General features: G+C 42.0%; 1 protein-coding gene across 1 annotated transcript; it reads left to right on the top strand.

Annotated features, from left to right (window-relative positions):
• The first annotated feature begins 1,255 nt into the window (after positions 1-1,255).
• Positions 1,256-25,613, top strand: LOC117458035 (acetylcholine receptor subunit gamma-like). Its single transcript, XM_034098274.2, is given in 16 exon segments — positions 1,256-1,447; positions 7,988-8,121; positions 13,963-14,007; positions 14,144-14,253; positions 14,907-15,062; positions 16,404-16,510; positions 16,589-16,789; positions 20,128-20,242; positions 20,337-20,451; positions 23,001-23,063; positions 23,065-23,126; positions 23,128-23,204; positions 24,193-24,213; positions 24,216-24,325; positions 24,889-24,976; positions 24,979-25,613. Coding segments are annotated over 16 exon segments (1,587 nt in total). The 5' UTR covers positions 1,256-1,374; the 3' UTR covers positions 25,089-25,613.
• Positions 25,614-26,018: the final 405 nt, after the last annotated feature.

Genomic DNA, 26,018 nt, shown 5'->3' with positions numbered 1-26,018 from the left:
GAGGCTAGACGGATCCAGCCCCAGTCTGTCTCACAGTCAGAGCTCTGAACTGAACCGAGTGTGAGACACATTATCCACGTTCTGGAGGCTCCAGTTACCTTAAAGAAGCTCATCTGTGTCCCTAACTGTATATTTAGAAGTACATCGCACACTGTGCAACTCACATGGCACATTCCAAAAATCAGTCTGTTGCCCTTGTCGCTGCAGAGTGACAATACTTATATTACTCGCAGCACTAATTACAAGAGCAAAGTTAGTCCCTGGGTTTGAAATAAGTCAAACGTCCTGATTGTCTGATTTGTACTTAGTTACCTTTGTAGCGGCATCCACTTCTGTCCAGAAATCCTCAAACTTAAAGTAGATCCTCTTCTCTGTCTCCGTGGTGTTATGGTTTTTATGGGCTTTGTCTGCCACCAGCCCTCTAACCCCGAAAGACCGGGTCCGCAGACATTCTGTCACTGCTGGAGTCCTGTGGAGGTGGCATGGCTCTGCTCGGTGTATTAATACCCCAACACATAGCAGCAGAGAGCAGCTTCCTGCACCCACGGGTGTGTGTGTGTCGGTATCTTTGGGTTTTTGTTGTTTGCTCTACAAGCACACACACACTTATTTTATTAGGTTGTAGGAATTTAGTATTGTTCTTCTGTTGTTTATTGGTGGCAGGCAAGGCAAGGCACGTTTATTTATATAGCACCTTTCAGCACATGGCAATTCAAAGTGCTTTACAAAATAAGTTGAAATACTTTTAAGAAAAGATACAGCAGAAACACATTAGGTAGGTTTTTTTTAATGATTTCTTAGTTTCCATATAGTGCTGTGATGGTGTGCTCCATTACTTTAGTTTTTGCTCTGTCTGGTTTTGATTCACTTAAAACCGATCTATTATGTCTGTAACTTGTGCGTCACATCTGTCCAGGGACTACATATGAACACTTGACTATATGTGGTACAGAAAACGTTGTGCATTATCTCTGCTAAATTACCAATAAAATAACAAAAGTCATCATTTGATTATCCTACAAGATGATCAAAGTGAAGACGATAACGATAAATACCAATATTGAAGATGTATCATACAGGACATCCATTGAATACCTCTTGTCGGATAAATGCTGTCGTGTATATACCTGGCATCACCACAGATTTGTTGTCTAATGATCATGATGATGATTATTGTGGGTGACCGCAGTGTGACTTGAAGTCCTGCTTTAGTGCCAACCAGCTGCTCTGTAATCTGAGCCGCGGATAGCGACAGCCGGGGCGGGCGATAGTCAGGGCGTTTGGAGGGGGATTTAGGTCTCTTCCTCTCCGTCCTTTCTCTCGCTCAAACTTAATATTTAGATACAGTGCGGTGCAGCGGAGCAGTCTGGGGACATGATGGCGGGGTGCAGGTTTTGGATATTTGTTGGCGTTGTTGTAACTATCCTCGTGACTCTAATGGTTCAGGGTGAGTGGCGCAGTCGCACACTTTTTCGCACATCCGCAACTTCTTATCTATCAAGATAATTCTCTGCCTGTCATGTGCAGACAGAAGATCAGAGTTTAGAGAGTTTAAAAGTCAGACTACATTGATTGGCATGCCAAAGACAACTTGTACTTTAGATATCCAAAAACCTTCTCCAATCTTCGACTTAAATCCTGTCGTACATGCTTGAATTTGTGTAGATTTGAACCAACGTTGGAAGTAGATAACTTTTATTTCCTTGGCATGATGCAAGCATCCATTCAGCTGTATTTGGCATACTACTGTAACGTGGATGCATACACAATTATTGTCTTGGTTTGCTTTTTGTGCACACCTTTCTACTAGACCATGCATTTGAGTCAAAGGCTTGTTTGACTTGTATACAATTTGGGATACACGGAAAACTGTACACAAAGCATTAGGGGGTTTTGGCTCGAACCCTAACTCTTTGCTTGTTGACAGTAAGTGCATTATAACCATGAGACTGATGTCCATAGGGATCCTTAGACCCTCGTTAAAACAACACTTTTAGACGTTTAGCCAATGCACTTTAACACATTCCCATTAAAAAAGTCATGTAGAAAGGCATCTGTGCTTTGTCCTGAGAGCAGTGATTGCATGGCACTGATGGGTTCTGCATCAGGAGGTTAGCCACAGACCAGAAAGGCCACTGCTTCAGTGGAGGTAGAGGTAAAAGCCGGGATGTGATGCAACTTTAGAGACATACGATTCTGCCGATCCATTAGGCCACTCGGGATGCCAAAGGTATGACACGTCGCTCTCAACAGCTGCGGGTAAATCCTCCTAGAGTCCCATCTCCTTGGCAGAGGTCACTGGAGCAGTTTGAGAAATGTTCTCAGTGACAAGGTGCCGGTTTGAACAAGATCCATCCTGAAATGTAGACTCTTGTTGTTGTTGGTATGACATGTTTACCACGTTTATTGAACGGAGTTTGGAAACAGTGCGGTTGGACTTTCCCTGAGAAAATATACATTGGCATGCTGGAAAGAAGACTGGAAAGAGTAGCGGCCTTTATCCTGGACACCCTGACACAGTGTTGTACTTCAATCAGATTGACATTATCACTGTACAAAGGGAAACGTATGATGTACTTAAGCTCTTGTGAGCCATTTGATCTCTTAACACTCAGAGCAACAGCTGTACATTTGGCCTACTAACTATCTTAGTGTTAAACGGGTAGCTTGGATTGTTTGAAGTGGGATTGAAGTACTTGTATTACCTGGAACGGAAGCTAAGCAATATGCTGCTGTGGAAATAGAATCGGTTGTAGTGTATGCCATTTATAAAACAAGTATTAGCTTTACCCCCCAGAACACAGGAGTTGCTGGTCTAATGCTGTGTCGACAGGTTCATTTTGTTATTGTGTGACTATTTTAAGTCTATATTCACCAAAGTCACATAATACAAAGGAAGAAGATTCAACTTATTGTCATTACGTAGTACTATGTAACAAAACGGTTTCTCTGCATTTGACCCATCCTAGTGTTGGGAGCAGTGGGCTGCCATTATGTACGGCGCCCGGGGAGCAGTGTAGGGAACGGTGCCTTGCTCAGGGACACCTCGGTAGCACTTGGGGTGTTTCTCAATGTCGGGGAAAGCTACTCCAGAGCAACTATTTCAAGGATGCTACGTCATCGAGTGCCGCCGAAGGACTGTTCCAATGTCCAGGATACTTAGAATTCTACCGAGGCCGGCGTCCTTCGTTGCGGGAAGTTTCGAGGCTGCACATGTGTATTCTCCGCGGTGTGAAAATCCCCACAATGCTTTGCGCACGGACCGATTTCCTAATCTTTGGCGGAAATCATGCTCCATTTAAGGCGGGGCCTCGCATATGACGCACACCTGCACACCAGGGTTTCCGTTAGCCGGTAATTACCGGTTTTTAGCTGGTAAAATTGAATAAAAACCGGTAAATTCAAAACATGCCGGTCAAAATGTCCGATGCTCCGATCGATTGGCCGCCGGTCATTATCGGCCGATATTCACTCTTAATAGTTTGATCGGTGCTCTCTATAGGCCGATCAGGAGAGCTGGATCTGATCGATATGGACATAAACGCGAGTGAAGTGTAACCGGACGCAAGAGAGAGATCGGAACAGCTGCTCCATGATCTCCTGAAGCCCCGCCCACTGTTTAGCGTGCTGCATGATATGGGCTGTGAGAGAGAGAGAGAGAGAGGAGAAAAGAGAGGATCCGTTTCTCCCGTGTTGTTATTCAAAGTTAATGTAAACTTTTGAATAATGTACTTCATCTACTACAAGTAGTTTGTTTGAATGTAATAATTATGTTGTTTGTTGATTGTGGAATCATTTATTGAAAAATGAATCTGAATTTTTCGATCTGTTACGATTATAAACTGAAGCAATATAAAAATGACTCCCATTAACTGAGTTTTAATCAGCATATCCGGTCCTTGTCCGGTAATTACCTGCTGACGGAAACTCTGCTACACATTTCTTATTATTATTATTGAAACATGACCGGGAAGTTTCAAATTTGTCCGGTAAAATAAATTCTGTCCGGACATTTGACTGGCGAGAAAAAATCCTAGCGGAAACCCTGCTGCACACCTGTTAGCCTGTTCCAAAATTCTTCATTTTCCTAGGCTAGGAAGGATTCATGCCTCGCTTCTGAAGCACATGTGCTACCAAGCAAGCCTCCTCGACATTGAGAAACACCCTTGGTCTTTCCGGGACTTGAACTGGTGACCTTCCAGTTGCCAAGTCCCTATGGACTTCGCCACCACCACAAACAAAGCAAATAAAAGAAGGCCGCCATTGGAGTCCTTTGTTTACTTCTGTAATGACATCACTATGTAACAACCGCGCTTCTATTGGCTAGTGCTTCAACACATTGTACTTGATAGGCTTAGGGGCGGGACATCTCTAAGGGGTTGACCAATTACAACAGATTCGGCCATACAACCACTCAGAGCAGAGGGTGAAAAGAGGTGCTGCAGCACAGGCAGTATGAATCTGAACCTGATCTCACGGCGAATTGTAGCCACTTACAATTCGCCGTGAGATCAGGGAGCAGATACTACCTGAGATCGAATGCTGTGGTTTTATTAAATGTGCCAACTGCTAGGACTGTCTTAGGGAAGACAGCTTTTAGATGCGCAGCTCCTCTGTCTTGGAATAGTCTGCAAATTAAATGGAAACTGAACAATCTGGTGCCACTAAATGTTTTTAAAGCTCGGTTGGATGCTACTCAATCAGAAGCTATTGGTACCTGTTTATGTGGATGATTTTGTAAATGATGCTGGATGATGTCCTTTTGTTGTTCTATTTATGCTTTTATGTTTCATGTGAACTACTTGAGCAGGTCTCCCTTGAAAAAGAGATCAATGATCTCAATGGGATTTATCTGTATAAATAAAGGTTTGAAATGAAATCAAGCTATGATATTAAGCATGAATATCTTCTCCTTCTTTGGTCATTTATTGAGCTTTGATGATCAGACCAAAATGTTTCATCACACATGAAACTCCTCTAACAAAGGATCCTTCCTGGAACCAGTGACTTTGTAATATTTACCTTCTGCCTGACATTTGGTTACCTTAAAGGGGTCAGCTCAGCCCATTATAAAACATTTTCTTACAGCTTGTGGTATTTAAATAATAGGGCCTTCCAGTCTGCTCTGATTGGTTAGCTTGCTTGCTCTGTTGTGATTGGTCAACTGCTTAGAAATGTCCCGCCCCTTAGCCTTTCACTTACAATATGGTGGAGCGCTAGCCAATAGATGTGCAAGTGTCACTATGTTACAAAGGAGTCTAATGAAGGCGTTTCATCTCTCCTGTCGCTCTCTAAGAATAGAATATATCTTTATTCGTCATCATACAAAGTACAACAACATTTATTTGGCAACTCTCACTGCAGTAAAAAAATAGACACAATAAATAAGAGTGGTAAAAGCAGAGGTAGTAGCGATGACAGTGCAACGTGATACAATTCAATGTCAATGTGCATATTTACACTTACAGTCTAAATATATATTAGTAAAATAGCCATTAGTATTTCTAAAATTGTGTGTGTGTGTGTGTGTGTGTGTGTGTGTGTGTGTGTGTGTGTGTGTGTGTGTGTGTGTGTGTGTGTGTGTGTGTGTGTGTGTGTGTGTGTGTGTGTGTGTGTGTGTGTGTGTGTGTGTGTGTGTGTGTGTGTGTGTGTGTGTGTGTGTGTGTGTGTGTGTGTGTGTGTGTGTGTGTGTGTGTTTAATGCACTGTATTAAGAAGTAAACTAACAGGGATGCCTCACTTAAAAAAGTAAGTGGGTTCCCTCTATGATATTGTAATATCATAGCCATTTTATATATAACAACAAATCCGAAATATGTATCCGTCCCACAGAGGGGAAATGTACGGTGTTACATCAATAAGGGCAGATAAAAGGCAAAAATAAGATGAAGAGAATAGCATATTCAAAGAAACACACACAATAATGAAATAAAGATCAAATAGGTACAGACGCAAGGTATACAAATAATCAGTAGCAGCATTGTAAGGGTTAGTTAACACACAAGTGATTATTTAGCAGTAAGTAGGTATTGCACAGTGCTATTTCACAACAGTGCTGTTCCAGTCTGAGGTAGTGAAATAGCTGACAGTGATAACAATATTAAAGTGTAAAACAAAATGTATAAATTGTATATATAAGTAGTGTTATTGCATATCAGTGGTGGCTTGTGTGCTGGTCTATCAAGGGCCTTAAAAAAGCGTGTTAACAGTTATATTTAAATACATTTGATTCCTAACAACTGGCAAACCCTCGGGAAGAGAGACATCTCACCACTGTCGCTACAATGCACACATTGTCCCATGGGGTGGGGCGTACCATTACAGCTGACATATTTGTACCTGATTGGACTAGGCAGTCCCGGGACCGAATCGATCATGGGGGACGACATCTTTACTGCTTTGTAGTGTGTGTTACTGTCACCGTTTTTGATGATTATTACAAGCGAGCTGAGAGTTTGACTTAAAGTCTGGGTTTAGAGTTTCCCAGCTGCTGTGTTATCCGAGCTGTTGATAGTGACAGCTGGGAGGGAAGAGGCAATGTGTCGGAAATAACCTCTGCCTTACTCTTTCATAGTCTCTCTTAAGGTAAATACTGAAATATAGCAAGTACGTGTGACTAAGAGCATGGTTACTATAGGCTCTGTATTGTTATTATTATTGCCCTTACTGGAGTGGAGATGTGATTTCTAGCTTGACAGATAGCTAACTGACATGTTTATCTGAAGTTATGCGTTATTTTCCCTGTATACACCAGAGATGCCCACTGCAATAACTCTGTATAACAAATCACCACTGGCCAGAAGAGAACTCTCTGCTCCATAGCTTCTCTTAATAACTGGACTTAAACTCCCACTCCCACATTTTACATTTACATTACTTTTAAATGTTCCTTTGATGCAGTCAGAGCTTGGTAAAGCTGCATTCTCCCACTATGCTCCCTTTTTATGGAATACGCTGCAAGTAAAACTTTGTCTAGAGGCACTTCCTACTGTAAATGCTTTTAACGGTATGCTACGATTAGCCCTTCATGAAACATGTAACTGCTTTGCCTGATGCTATTGCTGATGTGATTATGCTTCTTGCCACTGCACAAATGGCCTTCTGGATTTATATTTGAATTGTATGTTTTTTTTTTGTTTAATGCCCTTGTTCTATGTTGAAACTTGTTGTGTGCCGTGTTGGTCAGGACTCCCTGGAAGAAGAGATCTTGTATCTCAATGCGACATTCCTGGATAAATAAAGGATGAATAAAAATAAAAATTACATTTAATGAATAATCTATTTCTTGCACAATAATATCCTGCATTATATTTGTTACTGGAAAGTTGTATTTCCACATCCACGTATATTTATATATATGTTTTTACTTTTTAATGCCGTTTTCTTTCAATTTCAGACATATTTTGGATATTTTTGTCTTAATTTCTTATGTATATTGCTTTGTTTGTTATGCTGCTGCAACGCAAACATTTCCCAAATTGGGATCAATAAAGTACCTACCTACCTACCTACCTACCTACCTACCTACCTACCTACCTACCTACCTACCTACCTACCTACCTACCTACCTACCTACCTACCTACCTACCTACCTACCTATACACTTTTAAATATATTCTTTACAGTATATAGAAGTTGACTTTCACTTAATTACATGATGTCAAATGATCTTAAAACAGTGTTTATGACAATTACTAGATCTAATCCTATGGTGAAACACGTCATGCAGTATGTTGGATTTTAAGTATGACATATTTGTGCCTTCACTACATTTTCTAATCATTATCAATAAGCATTTTAATTACGTCAAGAGTGTATCCAATCAACCAGATTGGAAGGTTATAACAATACTAATGAGTGTATCAGTGAGACCCACACTTAGTTCAGACTGATCTGTTCTTCAGATGTTTCTCCCTCGCCCGTCATGAAATACCGTTTGACATATTTCAAATACAATACTCACTTTCTCCTCTGTTTTTTCCGTGCAGTGCACTGTAATGAGGAGGGGGAGCTGATCGACAAGTTGTTCAAAGGCTACAACAAGAACATTCGCCCGGTGAAGCATCCTGATGATAAGCTGGACGTCGATATTAAGCTGACCCTCACCAACCTCATCTCCCTGGTGAGATAAACACTGTTATACAAAATGATTCCCCATCAGGACTATGGACAATGAAGCGCACATTTATGCATAATAATGGCTGTTTGGTCAAGTAACATAGCGGAGCATAATTAACATAACTAAAATCAGAGATGCTGAAATTAATTACATTCTTTACTAATAGAGTGGTGCAGGAACAAGTCCTAAAACCCGGACGTGAGTTAGCATTTGATCACTTCCGGTTCCCTCGTCTCAGAGTCAACGGGATTTTTGAACTACGGTTTTGGAAAATATCTGGAAATAAGGTCTGTGGTTGAGACACATTCAAGAGACGGATCACGTTTTGTTCTACGACATTAAATATATCAGCAGTGACCCCATTGGTGATTTCTGAAGAGTTTACGTGTCTGAAAAACGATGGTTGTTACCAAGTGGCTGAATAGGACTACAGAAGTTGTGGAGGACGTTGTACGTCATTACGCCGAACACGTAAACATTCCCGCTAAGTTTGTTTGCCCTGTTCTGCTTGAAAGCAAGTCCCTGCCTCCTGCAAACTGTTCAAACAAACTGTACCATTTACACTGAACAAAAATATAAATGCAACACTTTTGTTTTTGCTCCCATTTTTCGTGAGATGAACTCAAAGATCTAAAACATTTTCTATTTACACAAAATAACCATTTCTCTCAAATATTGTTCACAAATCTGTGATAGTGAGCACTTCTCCTTTGCCGAGGTAATCCATCCCACCTCACAGGTGTGGCATATCAAGATGCTGATTAGACAGCATGATTATTGCACAGGTGTGCCTTAGGCTGGCCACCATACAAGGCCACTCTGAAACGTGCAGTTGTATCACACAGCACAATGCCACATATGTCGCACGTTTTGAGGGAGCGTGCAATTGGTATGCTGACAGCAGGAATGTCTACGAGAGCTGTTGCCCGTGAATTGAATGTTCATTTCTCTACCATAAGCCGTCTCCAAAGGCGTTTCAGAGAATTTGGCAGTACATCCAACCGGTCTCACAACCGCAGACCATGTGTAACCACACCAGCCCAGGACCTCCACATCCAGCATGTTCACCTCCAAGATCGTCTGAGACCAGCCACTCGGACAGCTGCTGCAACAATCGGTTTGCATAACCAAGGAATTTCTGCACAAACTGTCAGAAACCGTCTCAGGGAAGCTCATCTGCATGCTCGTCGTCCTCATCGGGGTCTCGACCTGACTCCGGTTCGTCGTCGTAACCGACTTGAGTGGGCAAATGCTCACATTCGATGGCGTCTGGCACGTTGGAGAGGTGTTCTCTTCACAGATGAATCCCGGTTTTCACTGTTCAGGGCAGATGACAGACAGCGTGTGTGGCGTCGTGTGGGCGAGCGGTTTTCTGATGTCAATGTTGTGAAACGAGTGGCCCGTGGTGGTGGTGGGGTTGTGGTATGGGCAGGCGTATGTTATGGACGACGAACACAGGTGCATTTTATTGATGGCATTGTGAATGCACATAGATACCGTGACGAGATCCTGAGGCCCATTGTTGTGCCATTCATCCACGACCATCACCTCATGTTGCAGCATGAGAATGCACGGCCAGGGGTGGATCTATTGCACAGGTGTGCCTTAGGCTGGCCACAATAAAAGGCCACTCTGAAACGTGCAGTTTTGCTTTATTGGGGGGGTCCGAAAACCAGTCAGTATCTGGTGTGACCACCATTTGCCTCACGCAGTGCAACACATCTCCTTCGCATAGAGTTGATCAGGTTGTTGATTGTGGCCTGTGGAATGTTGGTCCACTCCTCTTCAATGGCTGTGCCAAGTTGCTGGATATTGGCAGGAACTGGAACACGCTGTCGTATACGCCGATCCAGAGCATCCCAAACATGCTCAATGGGTGACATGTCCGGTGAGTATGCTGGTCATGCAAGAACTGGGATGTTTTCAGCCTCCAGGAATTGTGTACAGATCCTTGCAACATGGAGCCGTGCACAGTGGCGGTTCTAGAACATTTTACATGGGGTGGCAAAGGGGGGGCAAGAGGTCATGCCAGGGTGGCATGGGAGGGCGGACAATACGTGGTATTTTATACTGTATATAACCTATTTTTTGTTAATTCATGCCCTAACACAAGTGTTCTTAATGCACAAGAGAAACAAGGTGTTCAGACAAACAATCGGGTGCCCTTTGAGTCCCCCAACCCTACTTCAATCATTTTAAATGAAAGGAAACTACAAAATGTATTTTAAAGCAATTAATTAATGTAACAGATTGTTTTGCATTACAATGTAAAATTAAATATATATTTAGTTTTTAAAAAATTGGTTGTCTTAGTATTAGACAGATATATTTGCATGGGCTCACTAAGCATTATTACATATTCATTTAATATTAAGCAAATCAAAATGGCCAATTATTCCAAAATGTTGCTGCTAATATAATCATATGCTTGTCAACTTTAACTGATCAAAAATTCATTCTGAAAGAATACTTGAATTATCTATGAAATTGCAATATTGTCCCTCAGTTTGTTTCAACCCCGTCACGCCATACCATTTACCCTCCTATTAAAATAATGGATCAGTCCATGTGTGATCTGCAGGGAGGGTCAGTCCATGTGTGATCTGCATTGAGGGAATTACATCACAAAAGTGTCAGTTTCTTCTCTTACCTATATTTCAGTTTTTGTATTTTCAGATTAAGATTGACAAGCTCAACATTTCAACTCTGTTATATGAATTAATAATAGTAAATAATTCTTCATTACAAAATAAACAATAGTTTTGCAAAATATTACAATTTTGTAATGTCCTTGACTTCCATGTGGTGCCATATCTTAGCTAAACAAGGTCTCATGCCTACTTTTTGTCAAAAACTTCAACCCTGTTAAATTCCTAGTAATTATTTATATTGTGTGCCTGAGGTGGGAACATGTAAGTAGTCCACTACCAGATGTTATGACCAAACATTTTGGTTTCATTTCTCAAAGATATAAAGACCCAAAAGGCACCCGATTCAGAGAATACTCTAATTCTGCATACTGTAAGTACTTAGTTATAATTAAGTACACAAATGACATCACCCATCTCTTCAGAGAGCTACAGGTGACCTGTGCAGCAACACATTTCAATCAATAATTGTCAATACTAAGAGCTGCTAGATTGAGCTGCTGTGATGGAATATGTAAGGAGAATAAGAACATACCATGTGGTCCAGCTGGAGTTTCATCTGCCTCCTGATCCCTGCCCCTCTTTCTGATACTTCATCTTTATTCCTCACATACATTTCTTCTTCTTCACTAATGTCTTCATCTCCTCCTCTTCCTCCTGCTCTGACACTCCTGGTCTCTTCCTCTTCCTCCTGCTCTGACCCTCCTGGTCTCTTCAGTGAACTCTCTTTTCCTTTTCCTCTTTCTGTTCGTCCTGATCACTTCTCAGATATGTCTTTTTGTTGTTGTTGAATCACTCCTATACTCTGGCCTGCAAGAGTCTACTTGTGAAAAGCACTGGTACAAATGCTTGTATAACTTTACACGTTAGGGCCATGTAGCCTAGCTAATAAGTAGCATATCATCAGAAAGTATTTATCAAACGCACACAGGCAGCTGTGTTTAGATCCAGTTTTTACGGTAAAGGATGTATCCTGGTTTCATTGATCTGGCCTCATGGCTGTGATGTGTAGTTTACGTGGATTTAATAGTAGGCTACCGCATAGTTTAGCAAAGTGATCGATCTCCCAGCTAGCGCTGTCTGCATAGTATTTTGTAACGTAACGCCCCAAACAGCGCCCATCTGTTAAACGCTATTGATTCAAACCGCAGCGTTTTATTAATATTTAGTTTCAAGCTCTCGTCCTTAGTAAAAACAAAACTAGTGGAAGGGGAAATGCTCCCAGGGGAATAGGTGCTGGGACAGCTCGCTCCCTCTCTGCAGCTCTGTGAGCCGCTTGAGAATCTTGTGGAAATAGTGTGGGTTTGTTTTAGTACAGTTTTAGGGAAATAAAAGTTAGGGGGCAGCTGGGGGGGCAAGGCTCTACAGTGGGGGGGGGGGGGGGGGGGGGCAGCTGCCCCCCGTAGATCCACCCCCCGTAGATCCACCCCCGTAGATCCACCCCTGGCCGTGCATTATCATGCTGCAACATGAGGTGATGGTCGTGGATGAATGGCACAACAATGGGCCTCAGGATCTCGTCACGGTATCTCTGTGCATTCACAATGCCAACAATAAAATGCACCTGTGTTCGTCGTCCATAACATACGCCTGCCCATACCATAACCCCACCACCACTACGGGCCACTCGATTCACAACATTGACATCAGAAAACCGCTCGCCCACACGACGCCACACACGACGCCACACACGCTGTCTGTCATCGGCCCTGAACAGTGAAAACCGGGATTCATCCGTGAAGAGAACACCTCTCCAACGTGCCAGACGCCATCGAATGTGAGCATTTACCCACTCAAGTCGGTAACGACGACGAACCGGAGTCAGGTCGAGACCCCGATGAGGACGACGAGCATGTAGATGAGCTTCCCTGAGACGGTTTCTGACAGTTTGTGCAGAAATTCCTTGGTTATGCAAACCGATTGTTGCAGCAGCTGTCCGAGTGGCTGGTCTCAGACGATCTTGGAGGTGAACATGCTGGATGTGGAGGTCCTGGGCTGGTGTGGTTACACGTGGTCTGCGGTTGTGAGGCCGGTTGGATGTACTGCCAAATTCTCTGAAACGCCTTTGGAGACGGCTTATGGTAGAGAAATGAACATTCAATTCACGGGCAACAGCTCTCGTAGACATTCCTGCTGTCAGCATACCAATTGCACGCTCCCTCAAAACTTTCGACATCTGTGGCATTGTGCTGTGTGATAAAACTGAACATTTTAGAGTGGCCTTTTATTGTGGCCAGCCTAAGGCACACCTGTGCAATAATCATGCTGTCTAATCAGCATCTTGATATGCCACACCTGTGAGGTGGGATGGATTATCTCGGCAAAGGAGAAGTGCTCACTATCACAGATATTTTCAGATTTGTGAACAATATTTGAGAGAAATGGTTATTTTGTGTTTATAGAAAATGTTTTAGATCTTTGAGTTCATCTCATGAAAAATGGGAGCAAAAACAAAAGTGTTGCATTTATATTTTTGTTCAGTGTAGAATCTGTAGTTTTGAATATCGATCTTAAGTTGGCATGACGTTGAAGTCGTGCGACCCTGCTGTAGTTTGATTATAGCATAACGTTAGCATTTTGCTTCTGGCGATTAGATTTATGATTCGAAAACTATAAAAGTAGGGTAGACATGTGGAGATTATCCGACTGAACAAAACGTGCATTTATCAATCAGTTTTCCACAGACCTTATTTTTTGCAATGTTCCAAATATCCTATGTAGAAATCCCATTGCTTTTTTGTCGAGGGACCCATTCTGGGTCGGCATACAATAATACGTCATCTCTCCCCCCACTCGCGCCTCTATTGGCGCCTCTATTGGCGCCTCTATTGGCTAGCGCTCCAACACATTGTACGTGAAATGCTAAGGGGCGGGACATCTCTAAGCGGTTGACCAATCACAGCAGAGCCGGCTAACCAATCAGAGCAGACTTGGCTCTGGTTCCTGAGGGTAAAAAAAGAGGTGCTGAGAAAGATAAAGCACTTTTTGAACATTACAACATGTGAAGAGTAGAAGCACAACATACACATTTGAGACCTCAAAGTGAGCATAATAAAACCCTAAAAGTATATTAAGAACGAGATGGAAATACTCAAAGTACAAGTAGGTCAAAATAGTGCAATACTTGAGTAAATGTATTTTGTGACATTGCACCACTGACTGAAATACTCATCCTGCTTCATCACTTATATCACAGAATGAAAAGGAGGAGACTCTAACGACCAATGTGTGGATTCAGATTGTGAGTTTCACTTCAATTGATACTTTTGTTTTGTTTGTGCAAATCTTTACAGTTAGGTTGATTTAGCCTCGTTCCATCAGCATCTATACAAGTTTTTAACGTCACTGGTGACCCTTCTCTTAAATGTCATCTGCAGCAATGGAAAGATTATCGCCTTGTGTGGAACGCATCTGACCATCACAACATCACCACTATTCGTGTCCCATGCAACAATGTTTGGCTTCCTGACATTGTCCTTGAGAACAAGTAAGAAGAAAGAGGAGTTTCTCTACATCAGGGCTGTCCAAACATTTTTCACTGAGAGCCACATACAGAAAGACATAAAAGGGCTTGGTCACTCACTAGAGGTGAGGTATATTGCCTTATAAGTTAACAAAATCAATCAGATGTAGGTAAATTATGCTTGATACTTGAATATGCTTTATTAGAACAACAGCCTACATCAGAGCTCTGCATAGGGTTTCATTTATTTAGTTATAAACAGTGTTAGCAGATCATTCCTTAAAATAGGAGCCTCAGATTGATTATTAAAATGGGAAATGGGAAGGGTAGATTTCAAGATTATATGTATATAAGTTATTGGGCTTTTTTTGTATCAAATAAGATTTGTTAGAAAAATGCCTTCAACTTTAATTGACTGAATTGATTTAAATATTGGGCTTATTAACCCATGAATACTGTGATATATCTGTTTCCATCTATATTTAAGAAGTAAGACGAGCAGACGTTTCAGGTGTGGGTCATATTCCTTTATCCATATTGAATTTGCTGAGGGCCGATTCAAAATAGTCAACGGGCCGTAGTTTGGACACCCCTGCTCTACATGTAGTGTCATTATACTGTACATTAACTAATCTGGTGTGAACTGCCTGTTTTTTCTTCCTCATTCATCTCTGCAGCATTGATGGAAAGTTTGACGTGGCGTACTACGCCAACGTGCTGCTCTACAACTATGGTGGTATTTTCTGGCTGCCACCCGCCATCTATCGCAGCACGTGCTCCATCGAGATCACCTACTTCCCATTTGATTATCAAAACTGCACACTAGCATTCAGGTGTGGTACAATTATATTTCAGACAACTCACGTGTTTCTTAATATGTTTATTAGAGCAGAATATAGTTTGGTGTCTAGGCTCGGGCCTCATCACTCCACAGATGTACAAAGAACATTGAGTGATGATTAGATAACTATCCCCCGAGCCTACAGGTGGAAGCTGGGGTGGTGGTGGTGGGGCAGCGAGCAGCAGCAACATGAAACACAGCAGCAGGAACATGAACGCAGCAATAGCTAGTGAACGCAGCAGCAGCAGCAGCAGCAGCAGCAGCAGCAGCAGCAGCAGCAGCAGCTGGCAGCTTAAATAGAGCGGCATGTTTAGGAGAATGTGTTTGGTTGGTTGTTGGTTGAGGCGCGTCACGTGTTACGGCCCGTCCACACGGCGGCGGGTGACGTCACACTTTGCCGAACTGCATTGTGGGAGCGTCGCTTCGCTTTGCTCGCGTTGCTCGCTTTAAAAGTTGAGCAATGTTCAACTTTTGAAGCTTCGACGGAAGCGTCAGCCAATCAAATCATATGCCAGTACAAGCTCTAGCCAATCAAACCGCACGCTTGTGTGTCCGGGGCGGGAGATTCATGTGATTGGTTGTTGTTCGAGTTTCAGACACGCCCACCGGCAAGCTTCAACGCACGCCGCCATGTGGACGCTGCGTTAATGTATCATTGGTGCTCGAGTTGACTGAACTAGCTCGCAGGCTTCGCCCAACGAATTACATTTACTTTATTTATTAGTTTTATAGAGGCCAAGCCAACATTTTTAAGAGGCCTTTTTTCCCGTTCCTGTTGTGTCCAACACATTGTACGTGATAGGCTAAGAGGCGGGACATCTCTAAGCAGTTGACCGATCACAACAGCGCCGGCCAGCTTACCAATCAGAGCAGACTGGGCTCTGGTTTCAGACAGAGGGTGAAAAGAGGTGCTGCAGTATGAGAACAATAAAGACCTTTTTGAACATTAAGCATGCAGGTCACAGTGGAGGCACAACTAAACTAATATGAACCTGAAAATGAGCAGAATAAATGTGTGTCCTCTCTAAGCCACTTTTGACATAATTGATGCGCACTTTATATTGTCTGATGAGCAAAAGGTTGAATTGGCTTTCGGAAAATTACACTTAGAAACACAATAACTTATGTTTGGTAGCCACACTATCTCAGTGTGTGCCTGTGTGTGTCCGACAAACATTGGTTCCTACTTATGTCGATGAGAGCCTATTGGTTCTGACACATTTGTTATTTCTTCGTTTTAAAGAATAAGCCGGCTTCATGCTCATAGAACTGGAGTTTCATCCACCTAACACTATTTTCCATTGTATTTGATCCTTGTTGCCGCGACACATAGATCCCAGACATACAGTGCCAATGAAGTGGTCCTCCACTTGGCTCTTGACGAGAACCCCCCAAACGTCATGATTGAGTGGGTGGATATTGACCCCCAGGCTTTCACAGGTACACTACATCCACAATCAACCTATGTTGATAACGCATGGTTCCTCTCCAGTTTATCGCGTGTTTTTCACCCCTCAGAAAACGGCGAGTGGGCCATTGTCCATCGTCCGGCCAGGAAAATGATCTACGAGCACTACACCCCAGATGACCTGGAGTATCAGGAGATATTGTTCAATATTGTCATCCAAAGGAAGCCCCTCTTCTATGTCATCAACATCATCCTGCCCTGCTCCCTCATCTCCTCTCTGGTAGTGCTGGCCTACTTCCTACCTGCTCAAGGTCTGTAGAGCCATTTTCCTACTGCTATTATTACATAGAATATGATGGTGTTATAAAATATCAAGTCCCGTAATTGTACGTGCCTTTGATCTAAAAAAACTCATCGAAGTTACTCTGATACTGAACATGATAAATAAAAGGCTTCAAAGAGCTGCTTTTTGGGGGGTTTTCTATCCTCTAGTGTAGTGTTTCTCAAACGTGTTCATACCAAGGACCACTTAACCAATAAAAAAACACTCGTGGACCACCTAACTCCACAAATATCCAAAATCACAGTTTTTCTAGAACAGATTACAAATCGTCTGAAACTGGTACAAACAAGTGGCAACATGTGTGACGAAGGTGTTGCGCTGGGCTATGTCATGCATCAAACTTAAGCTCGCGCCATTGCGGAGATATTCCTGCGAGAGTGTGAAAAACTTAAATGTATTTATTTATTTCAAATGTGAAATTGTACCAATATACTCACGGACCACTAGGGGGCGCTCACGGACCACACTTTGAGAAGCACTGCTCTAGTGTGTTATAAGGACTCCTTTGTTAACTTCTGGAACAAAGTTGTATCACTAACACTTGCGCTTCTATTGGCTAGCGCTCAAACACATCTTGTACGTGATAGGCTAAGGGGCGGTACGTCTCTAAGCAGTTGACCAATCACAACAGAGCCGGCCAGCTAACCAATCAGAACAGACTGGGCTCTGGTTTCAGACAGAGGGTGAAAAGAGGTCACATGTCACATAGAGGCACAAACTACAAATATGATCCTGAAAACAAGCACAATAATTCCTCTTTGAAATTAAGTATTAAGTTGTTTATAGTCGAACATAGTATTTAGTGTAAATAAATAATCAGTAAATTACTACATACAGTCAAAAATAATCTTAAGTGTGCCTTTGCAGATTTTGTTTCAGTTAATTTTTCACATTCGTAGCAAGATATTATTATGTATGTTATATCTACTGTATGTGTAAGGCCCTTTTCAAATGCTATGTAGCTTTATTTTCTGCTGAAGTGCCCGAGCAAAGAGAAAGTACTGAGAGTATTGGGACCCACAGCTATTATAATTTGTATTTTTTATTTGGTGTTGTCCTCTATTGCCACTGTTGGAAGAAGTATTTTATTCAGGTAGAAGAGCAAAAAGTTACTTAAATAAAAGTAAAAAAAGATTGGCATCAAAATATACCAAAAGTAAAAGTACTTTTCACAATCTGATAGATTAAATTACTGGATTGTGATTATGCGTTAATGTGTTCATCAGAGCTGGTAAACGTGGAGCTAATTTTCATTTCTTTGTATAATGCTAGATATCTTAACATAAAATATTATTTATTTGTTGATTTTCATTTAGTATTACATAGTAGTGTGAATCCTTGAAGCAGCTGAAGTCAGATAAATGTAGCGGAGTAAAAAGTACAATATTAGTAGAAGTCTACAGTAGCATAAATTGGAAATACTCAAGTAAAGTACCTCAAGATTCTACTTAAAGGTCTCCTATTATGCTATTTTTAGGCATATATTATGGGTCTCAGATATATACAAAAAACATGTCTATGATGTGTTTTTCTCAAAATACCAAACAGATCATGCATTTTAGACATCCCTCATATCCCTCTATTTCAGGCCTGTTATGGCGCATTTCCACTACAGCGCGGTTTAAGCGTTTTTGGTTGCGTTTCCACTAGGCGTAGTACCGGCTAGCGGGTACTATTTCACAGTTTTTCTGGCCCCATAAAATCGAGGTTCTTAGCGGGCCAACAACCAGGCTGAGTCGGGTTGAGGATGCTAAACTAGAGAGAGAGAATCGTTGGCAAGGGGGCTACAACTACAACAAAATGAACATATTTGACCGTGATTTAATTGTAATACACGTTTCAAAATGATGCCGAAGTAACAACATACTTGTAAGGGAAACTTCTGCAGCAATGGAGAGTGAGGACTCAGAGAGACACGAGGAGAGTTGGAGCTTTGATGTCAAACACTGGTAGTTTATTACAAGTCAACGGCCGGAGAATTCATATCACAAGTCACAGCAGCAAAAGGTTCTGACTGCACGGGTGAGTTGTCATGTCAATTCTGCCCAGCCTATCTCTCGATAGACCTTTTAACTAGTTTACAGAGAGTTAATCAGCATATTGGGGGAGGCGTAAACATCTGTGGAGCTGCAGGAGATATCCCCCAAATCTGGAGCTTAGAAACTAGCGTTCTCACTCTCGCAAAACCTCCCTATGCCCTGTAGGTCAAGCTGTATCAACATACGACTGCATTATCACATTCCTTACGGAAGATAAGGAGCAGGGCTGATCGTAAATGTAAACACACAGTAAATGTTAAATATCTTAGGAGTAAGGAAGAATTATTATTTGACACTTAGGAAGAAAGAAGAAATATTCTCTAACAATACTGATACCGGTTAGTAAAAACCATGAATTAATGCTTTGACAAGTCTGCAGACGAACAACCTTTTTAAAATGCGTGTTTTCTGAATGGAGATCGGCTAAGCTAACACAGCATATGCTCCGACCGTCCACACTCAGAACAACGGCCTACAGACATAAATAAACCAGCGACTGTATTCGCCATGACACAGGCAGTCTGTGGTTTGTACTTTTGTCTAGTTTCTGAAGAGGAGCTGTGAGCTTGAGTGCTAACAGCTAACGGCTGATGTTGTTTTTCTGTGGTTCGCATTGAAGATGACGTCACGGCTCCGCCTACACTGCGTTACTATAGTTACTGCCCCAGCTACTAAACTGTAATGGAAACGCAGCATAAAGTGAGCCTGGCCTAACAAGGTCTAACAAGGCCTAACTATACCGTACTAAGCCGAGCGAGGCCCTGCAATGGCAACGCGCCATTAGAGAACTGCAGGTTCGGGGTCCATAGCTTGAAAAAAAAAAAAAAGAGGAGGGGGAGCTTGTGCCTGCTCAGAATTCTACCGCAGATACAGCTACATTTTTATTTCCTGTTTTTTTACACATAGGCCTACTCTCTCCAGTACAGGTTAGCTCTGAGTGTTAGCGATGATGCTAATGTAAACAAAGACCATATTACGTCCAAAACAGTCGCGCCTTGTTTCTGATCGCAACTTTCTGATAGGGCCGTGGGCGTAAAGCCAGCCTACATTTACGATATTACGTCATATCGGCAGCAAATCTGGGTCAGCTCCGTTGAACCCCCGTTTTTAGAGATTTGGGTACGGAGGAAAAGAGAGAGGGTTTTGTTTTCTGACACTTTTGAGTTCCCTGACACACCGGGGACACACATTCATGTATAAAAGACATGAAAAAGGGGATGTTGCATAATAGGTGACCTTTAAGTAGTATTGTTTTTCTCCTTCACAGCCGGTGGACAGAAGTTGACGGTGGCAATCTCCGTCCTGCTCGCTCAAACTGTCTTCCTCTTCCTCATCGCTCAGAAGATCCCTGAGACCTCTCTCTCTGTGCCTCTCATTGGGAAGTGAGTCAGTGTGTTCTCTGCCGACCTCTGCTGGGTGTTTCCTCCTTTTATCACACACTGTTTCCAACACAGGTCTATTCTTTGTCTTCCTCAGGTACCTGATCTTTGTCATGTCCGTCACTACGCTCATCGCCACAAACCAGATTGTGGTGCTGAACATCTCGCTGCGCACCCCCAGCACTCACAACATGCCCCGTTGGATCAAAATTGTGAGTACATCGTGTGCAGTTGACAGGCATGGAGAGGAAAATACTTAATAAGATTACTGGTACATTTCTAAGAATTGGGGATTTAAGTGTGATCTATACGACTACTGCCTGCATCTGCTTAATGGCTTTCACTTTCTTTGGTTCATTTGTTTTGTTTTTAATTCAGTATGTCAGGGGTGTACAACTCTGCGACTTCATTTTAAAGAGCCTGTGACAGCCTCCCAACAACTGTTGTGCAATGAAATATTGGGCTACTAGTCATCTCTAACCGTCAGTTTAAAAAAGAAGGTTTTACCGTTCCGATAAATATCAATAATTTCGAACATGCGGGGGAAATTCCTTCGACTCGTTTTGAAGTTTTGGGGGAAGCCGGAAGTGACGTCAATGCCGGAACGCTTCACTGTGCGGCGAGAGAGCCAAACACGGACAAAGTGTGTTATGCGTAGAAATGGTGAATTACTGAGTTTAGGCACGTTAATAACGTTTTAATGAAGTTGATTATAGTATATTCATATTTGTCAGTGCTTTCATGTCAATTCGGCGACATAAACATAAATTATCGTGGTGAAGATGATGATTAATTAGGATTAAAATCAGAGCTGCTGAATTTCCTCCCGTCGGATGTGATTCTTTCACACACACATACGGGTATTGGGCCGAGCGCGACACCGTACTTCCGGTATCCGCCGGTTTACGCGAGGTGCAAGCAGCCGTACACCGTCTAGGTGTTGCTAAGCTTCCTGTACTGAATATCATAGTCTATTGCCTTAATCAATATCTAGTCAACTCTAAAATACCACATATATGCAATGGCATGATAATATTATTGTGACAAGTGGGGTATTCACCTGGTGTTTCCAGAAATTAGACGTAGATGCAGCCAAAATCGACGAAGGCCACTGTCGTTTTTCCATACATCTGCAGGCAGTCTGTCAGGGCAATCGGACAACCCACACAGCTCTAGTTTACGCTGCTAACGACCTAGAGCACACCCCTCAAGTCCAGAGATGTAATCCGAAGACATGCAGCGATTTCTTCGGTCGTCTTATTCAGAAAAAAAACCTAGTGCGCTCTGCCTGGCTACGTTAGCTAGCTGTTTATATTTGCACTTCCAGGATATTTGCACCTCCAGGAAAATGCCGTATTTATATATATATATGGCGCGTGTTGCATTGTGGGTAGCTCGTGACGTCACTGTGTGTGAAAGAATATAAAAAACAAATCGATTATTTTTGTAGTTGTAAACTCAAGTGGATAAAACTACATTTATTAGTGCTTTCATGTCAATTCGGCGAACATATTGATACATTAAATGATCGTGAGGATGATGATTTAAAAGTCGTTTGTTTGAGCCGGTCTGCATTTCCTGATGAGAAACAAACCGATGCTTTTGTAGTTGTAGTAGCCTACACCAACGTGGATTAAACGTATGGTTTTTCACCACAATGTTGGGGAAATTAATGGATAAAATGCACTGATTATTATTATTATTCCCACTCCGATCGGGACACTAGGTCCCACGTTTCCCCGCAGCGAGGCTCCCCCCGTTGACAGTTTACGTGGGCTGGGCTGGGTGCAGTGGCGGACTGGCCGGTACCGAAGTGTGGCCGGTTGGATAAGTCACTAGCACATCCCCCACTCCCCCGTTGACTAGCGGTACCGAAGTGGGCCGGTCGAGAGTCCCGGGGCTGATTTTTAGTCCCATTCCCACCACTGGCTACATGACCGTCATGATCGCCCATATTGACGCACCTCATTCCTAAACTTCTAACAGATACAACATAAACCGATCCTTCAGCCTCATATGGGCTCTCAGACACGTTCAAAATTAAACTATCATCGCTGTCTGAGCTTGCTGCTGTGTGCGCCGTCGTGCGTTTACATGCAGATGCTGGGATCCTGAACGGTGCAGCTGGAGCGCTGTGCCCGCAATGACGTCACACATCATTTGGCGGACTTGAAGATCCCTGAGCAGATCCAGGATATGGTCAACATTGAAGGCAGATTATATGGAATCAGTTGTCAGTACGGTTTTCAAGGGAACAATATTTACTCAAATTGATGGGTTTGGATGATGGGGGAAAACGCGTCACAGGCTCTTTAAGTGGCCCGCACGAGCTTGCACAAGAATATAATACGTTTATTATATAAACATGCCGCTTACAGAAGGACGTTGCCCATAAACTATATCTCCCACAATGCATCTCATTTTGTGACATGCGCACTGAAAGACTTTGCAATTATTTTCCCTAGACTTCTGCTTTCGACGTAGTTAATTATGAAGTTATTACCCTATCCGATAATAATAGAATCTAACAATGACATTATTGTTCTATTAATATAAAGGGCAGTACTCTTTAAACAGCTGCTAGTTAAGGGTACTTTTTACTGAAGTACATTTCTTCTTTACTTTGACTTGAGTAAAGAAGTCTAGTCTGTACGTCTACTTTCACCAGAGTATTTTTAAACACGAGTATCTACTTCTACTCCAGTAAAGTATGCGTGTACTTTCCCCATCTCTGCTGATGTTTAACATCTTGCTCCTGCAGCTCTTCCTGAAATGGTTACCTCGTTTCCTGGGCATGCCCCCGCTGGTGGACGACAGCGAGGAGGTCGTTGGTGAACGGCGTGACGGAGCGCCGCCGCAGCTCCTTCGGCCTCATGCAGAGAGCGAGGACTATGTGATGAACAACCCCGGAGCGAGATGATGTTTGACAGACAGAGACAGAAGCATGGGCTCTCACAATCAGTTTGTAAGAAATCTATTCTTTAAGAAGACATATTATGCTAATTTCCAGGTTCATATGTGTACGTTGTGCCTCTCCTGTGAATGTTTACTTGCTTTAATGTTAAGAAAGGTCTTTATTTTTGATGAGCATGTCATTGTGTCCTTGGGCAAGACAATTCACCCCAAATTGCTCCTGTGGGATTGCCAATAGTATTAAGTGTATGTAAGTCGCTTTGGGTAAAAGTCCAACAACAGTCAACCGCTTAGAGATGTCACATATCTACAATGTGTTGGAGATGCTAGCCAATAGAAACGCGAGTAGTGTTACATAGTGATGTCATTATTTTATGGAAGTCAACAAAGTAGTCCAATCAAGGTGTTTCAGGCAGGGGGTGGGGGGTGTGGTGTGGTGTAACTTTATTACTTATTTTAGACTTTGCAGAAGATAACATGCACAAAACCTATATAACACGGTACAGGGAAGGTAATACCCCAAAAAGCATAAAAGGGCCTCTAAAACTATAACAGAATAGTTGGATCAGATCGATCAAGTGTACACGAGGATAATAAAGGAAAATAGATCAAATTAGAAGCCTGTTAATAAATGGAGAACCTAGATTGAGCATTGCAAAAACAAAATACAACTTCAACGCTCCTTTTTTCGGGCCAGGTCTGCTTACCTGCTTACTGAATGTCTGCACATGCGCGTATGTATATATACGCTATGAGTAGGTGTATATCTATATGCTCTCATGGGTATAGGTGGATATACAGTATATGAGTGTATAAGTGTATACAAATGGTCCCACTAACTGATCGATCAATGTTTTTGTATAAATAGCTTAAAACCAATGTTTTCTCTGTGGCATCGTATCCCAATGACTCCCTCAGTTATTTGTGTTTAACACGCATAACGTTTGTCATTTAACACCTTTATGTTTGTATCAAAGCTGCCTGTGTTGGGAATGCTTGTATCATACTGCTGTGTGACTGTCAGTGTCTCCTTCCCCTAGTGGATCATTTGGATATCAGCAGCAAGCCAACCTGTACAAGAGTTTGGCGCAGACCGCACCCGAAATCAAGCAATGTGTCGACGCCTGCAACTTCATAAGCCGAGAGCACGAGGCAGCAAACAACATCGGATCTGTAAGTGACTTCAAAACTGGGTTCTGCCTATTATCTTTGCTTTTAAAGGAGTGTTTTTTAATAAACTAGCCTTGCCTTGCCTCGCCAGTACTTTTTGGATGTACAGTATAGATTACAGGATCCATTTGTTTTAAGCTATGTATTTCAAAACACTAAAAGCTTTATTTGTAGAGCATTTTCACCAGCTCAAAGTGCTTCACAAGTTGAACAGAAAACATTTGAACACACATGCAGCATATGCACATATATGTGATATCATAAAGAACAAGGAGGCAGAATAGGAAAGATAATAATACAGTATATAGTTTATAATACTAACTAAGTTACTTGTTGTTGACCTGTCCTGTGTTATATCAGAATCAGAATCAGAGGGGACATTTATATTGTGACAGCAGAAAGGAGCAAAGACAGCTTAATGTTACCGATAAGCAGGCATACAACATGACAAAATACACGTCCTGTAACAGTTCTGTTCTGTATCTTATTCCTGTTGCTCAAGTTTTTCCCTATAGGGATCCAGGAAAGGTGTGTCTTATCTTAATTCACTTAATTTCCAATTCCAGGAAATAGAAAGCTGGGTGCTGATTGGAAAGATGATCGACAAGGTTTGTTTCTGGATCGCCATTACTCTTTTCATCCTCGGCACGGTGGCCATTTCTTAACAGGGCACTTCAACCGTGCTCCTGAATTTCCTTTTCCTGGTTCGAGCAAAAAAATATCTACCAGATTAAAAAATGTAAACAATAACACGTTTGTGCTCTGATGAAACCTTTCCAAGGGGCCTCATGCTGTCAGTAAGGATGAGGGATGTTTCTTATTGAGTCGCGGGCTCAGATTCAGGGTTGAGTTAGTTAGAGCTTTAATAACCGAAGACTGAGAACAGTCTCTGTGTTTAGGTTCTAGGATTAGTCGGGCAGCGGAGCGATTTTCATTAAAACTCACACATGGGAGTATACATTAAATGAGTGGATCAGGGCTAATTTAAAAGTGATGTTTTAAATCATAATTATCAAGTATTCCTATTATGTGGTTTGTTGTACAGTATGAGTGTTTGGAGTATTTGAAGGGTAATCATGAAGGTGATTCACCGCCATGCTGAGAAATGTTATTTATCTTTATCTAAAATAACAATAAACAAGGTTTCTCCATCCATCCATCTCTCAAGGGCGTTATAATAGTCATCCATGTATTACATCATCTGACAAAGTCTGTATAAGTTTCCCTGCGTGTAGTCTTACTTACATGGAAAACCTGCACATGTAACTGGGACATTGTCTTGATTCATTGTGCCATGTTTTTAAAATAAATTCATTATTTGTGCTTTGTGACTTGCTCAATCAATTATTTAATATGCGAGTTGTGTGGAAACACAATTAGGAACATGTATTCATCTTCAATATACTCTCTGTTTTTTCTTGCTGTTCTTCAGTGGTTTTGAAATGGTACTGAAAGTGTAAATATTGTAAAACGCCCCCCCCAAAATTCAAACATATCAGGAAGTGCAAATAACCAATTAGCAAATGAAAAACAGATAATTTGTAAGTGACTTTAACCTTTGCATATTCAAAGAAACACACACAATAATGAAATAAAGATCAAATAGGTACAGACGCAAGGTATACAAATAATCAGTAGCAGCATTGTAAGGGTTAGTTAACACACAAGTGATTATTTAGCAGTAAGTAGGTATTGC

The sequence above is a fragment of the Pseudochaenichthys georgianus genome, chromosome 14, assembly GCF_902827115.2.
Source record: "Pseudochaenichthys georgianus chromosome 14, fPseGeo1.2, whole genome shotgun sequence".
Lineage (NCBI taxonomy): Eukaryota > Metazoa > Chordata > Actinopteri > Perciformes > Channichthyidae > Pseudochaenichthys > Pseudochaenichthys georgianus.
This window is presented reverse-complemented; position numbering and strand designations above follow the sequence as displayed.